The sequence below is a fragment of the Halyomorpha halys genome, unplaced genomic scaffold, assembly GCF_000696795.3.
Source record: "Halyomorpha halys isolate HHAL.00 unplaced genomic scaffold, Hhal_1.1 Scaffold1021.1, whole genome shotgun sequence".
Taxonomy (NCBI): domain Eukaryota; kingdom Metazoa; phylum Arthropoda; class Insecta; order Hemiptera; family Pentatomidae; genus Halyomorpha; species Halyomorpha halys.
This window is the reverse complement of record NW_027112883.1, coordinates 324,703-327,329: the sequence shown is the minus strand read 5'-3', so window position 1 is coordinate 327,329 and position 2,627 is coordinate 324,703. Positions and strand designations below refer to the sequence as shown.

Genomic DNA, 2,627 nt, shown 5'->3' with positions numbered 1-2,627 from the left:
ACACTTATGTTTTTGTTTTCCTTATGTAACTATGTGTTTGTATCTTTTTTAGCCCTGAAGAAGCCCTGCAACGTGGGGCGAAACGTTGGCTCATTAAAATAGTATATTTCTACTATTTGAGTTTTTTTGACCGCACCCGGACCATATTCCTTTCATCTTTACACACGTTCAATCAATAATCTTCCAGTAAAAATTAATTTCTTTGTGTATATTAGTTTTCGTTTCCCTAGCCTGGGAAAATTACTAAAAATAGAGAGAAGGATTCTGAGGAGAATCTATGGACCCAAGAAAACACAGGAAGGCTACAGGTTAAGACCCAACCAGGAAATCTACAGGGCAATAAATGACCTGGAAACCGAAATAAGAATCAGAAGACTGAGATTCTAAGGGCACATGATGAGAATGGACCAAAGCAGACTGAACAAAAAACTCTTTGACAGAATCCGTGAATATAAGAGCGTAGGAGAATATGTGAAGCAAATGAGAGAGGAAACAAATAAATTAAAAATAACAGACAAGGACTGCCTAGATAGAGAACAGTACGGAAATTAAATCATTTAAAAACGGAACAGTACCCTATCAACCCCTACACCCCTTTTTAACCTACTGTTATTATAATATAAATTAATGTATAATTTATTCAAGAAGAACAGAGTTGAGGACTAAAAAGAGATTGTTAAATAGCGGGTGGCATAGGTTCAACAAAAATTAAACCAGAAACAATCAAAATTATGCAAACAAATATTTGTTATAAAAAAAAAAAAATAAATAAAGATAACATTTATTACCTGAAGTCCATAGCTATAAATTTCCCACAACACGACTCCATAGCTCCACACATCGGATTCTGTCGTAAATTTTCCATAAAGAATAGATTCAGGAGGCATCCATCTTACTGGAAGTAAAGATTTACTTTGAACTCTGCAAAAGAAAACAAAATATAAATGAGTAAAATTTAATGGAAAAAAATAAAAAATAAAAAATAAATAAAAAGACAAGAAGTATTTACCTGTAATAATCTGATGAATAAACATCTCTTGAAAGGCCGAAATCTGATATTTTTACAGTTAAATTTTCTGAAACGAGACAATTACGAGCAGCTAAATCTCTATGCACGTAATGGTGACTGCATAAGTATTCCATACCTAGAACATGATATTTAACAGCATGAAGCATATATAATCCCACTTGCAATTAAATATTCTATAACATTATATTTAAAAGGCATAGTATAAGAAAAATATAGCAATAGCAAAGTATAAAGATGGAGTATTTTAATAAATACAGTGAAAATCTTGAGAATCCAAACTTCGGTACTCTGAACACTACAATAACCTGAACTAGTGTAAAAAAAAAAATAACTTTTTTGAGAAAACCCAGCAGGCAATAACATTTTTGTCTTCAAATAAAAGTGCACATGTGAAAAGGACATTTTTCTCTTTAGGCAAGTTATTGTAATCACCGTGAAAATTGAAAGTGGAAATTTTTACAGTTTCGATATTGGGTGATCTAATTCCTATGGAAGAGGTTCATAATATATTTTGTTGGAATAAGAAATATATAATATTTATAGTATAAATCATATGATTCTGTAAAACTAATTAAATTAATAATAGAAATATGTATAACACAAATTTTGTAAGTGCTCATTTTTATTTTTTATACTTTTTCTTACATAAAAATGAACGATATTAGTTTTAATAATCATAATAATCAGTAATAATCATTACTGAGGATGTAAAAGAAAACAATTCTCTTAAAAATCTTTAATTTTTTAAAACTTCAAACTGTCAAATTTCCAATAAAATATGTAAAATAATAATTATAAATATAGTAATGTACATTCTTATTGTTGAACTTTTTTACACCATTTTTTCCTAATACTTTCTGAAATCCCAACCTCTTTGGAGAGAGATTCCTCCCCCCAGCAGCAATTAGTTTGGATTACACTTTAATTAGCAAATTATGACAACCACACACAAAAAAAGATAACTGCACAATTCCTTTCAATATATCTGTAAAAATGGACACAATTATTTAATTTAGGATTTCAGCTTTGGTCAAATTGAATGAGTTGAACAGTTAACTAATAAAAAATAGAGTTTAAGTTATACATTAATTTAATATTCTTCTTAAAAGGTAAGTTCTTAAGATGATAAGTGTTTTTGTTGGTACAAGTATTGCACATAATACTTTACAGAGGCCATATTGAAGAAAGTAAATAATAAAAATATGAATGTGAAGTGTTTATAGTTATAATATTTATAATCACTAACATTATTATACAATTTTTGGCTTACCCCCCCCTTCTCTACCAGTTACTTCATTTCTATTTTCCTTCAATATATTAATTTATTTTATCTATCATTTTTGTTATAACTAAACCCCAAAATGTTAAAATGCTTTAAATAGTTTTATTAGTTTATGATGATTGACCAGATTAGTTATTTTCTATTGCCCATTAGGGTGCAAAGTAATACAGTTTCAGTTTAAGTAAGTACCAGGGACCAAGTCCTCATAGGTAGTAACAGGGACCCACAGTACGATCATATTAATGACCATTCAGACCATATCTATGGGAATAAGATCTGATTGGTCATTAATATCAGCTAGATCTAGTCCTCATA

General features: G+C 29.3%; 1 protein-coding gene across 1 annotated transcript in view; it reads right to left on the bottom strand.

The window, feature by feature from the left end:
• Window positions 1–2,627, bottom strand: part of LOC106687882 (tyrosine-protein kinase transmembrane receptor Ror) — a 25,870-nt gene that overhangs the window by 7,275 nt on the left and 15,968 nt on the right. Inside the window, exons 11-12 of the mRNA XM_014432041.3 lie at window positions 1,010–1,145; window positions 789–921 (exon numbers count right to left, since the gene is read on the bottom strand). Of these exons, the coding sequence (XP_014287527.1) occupies window positions 789–921; window positions 1,010–1,145 (269 nt within the window). The remainder of the gene's footprint in view (window positions 1–788; window positions 922–1,009; window positions 1,146–2,627) is intronic.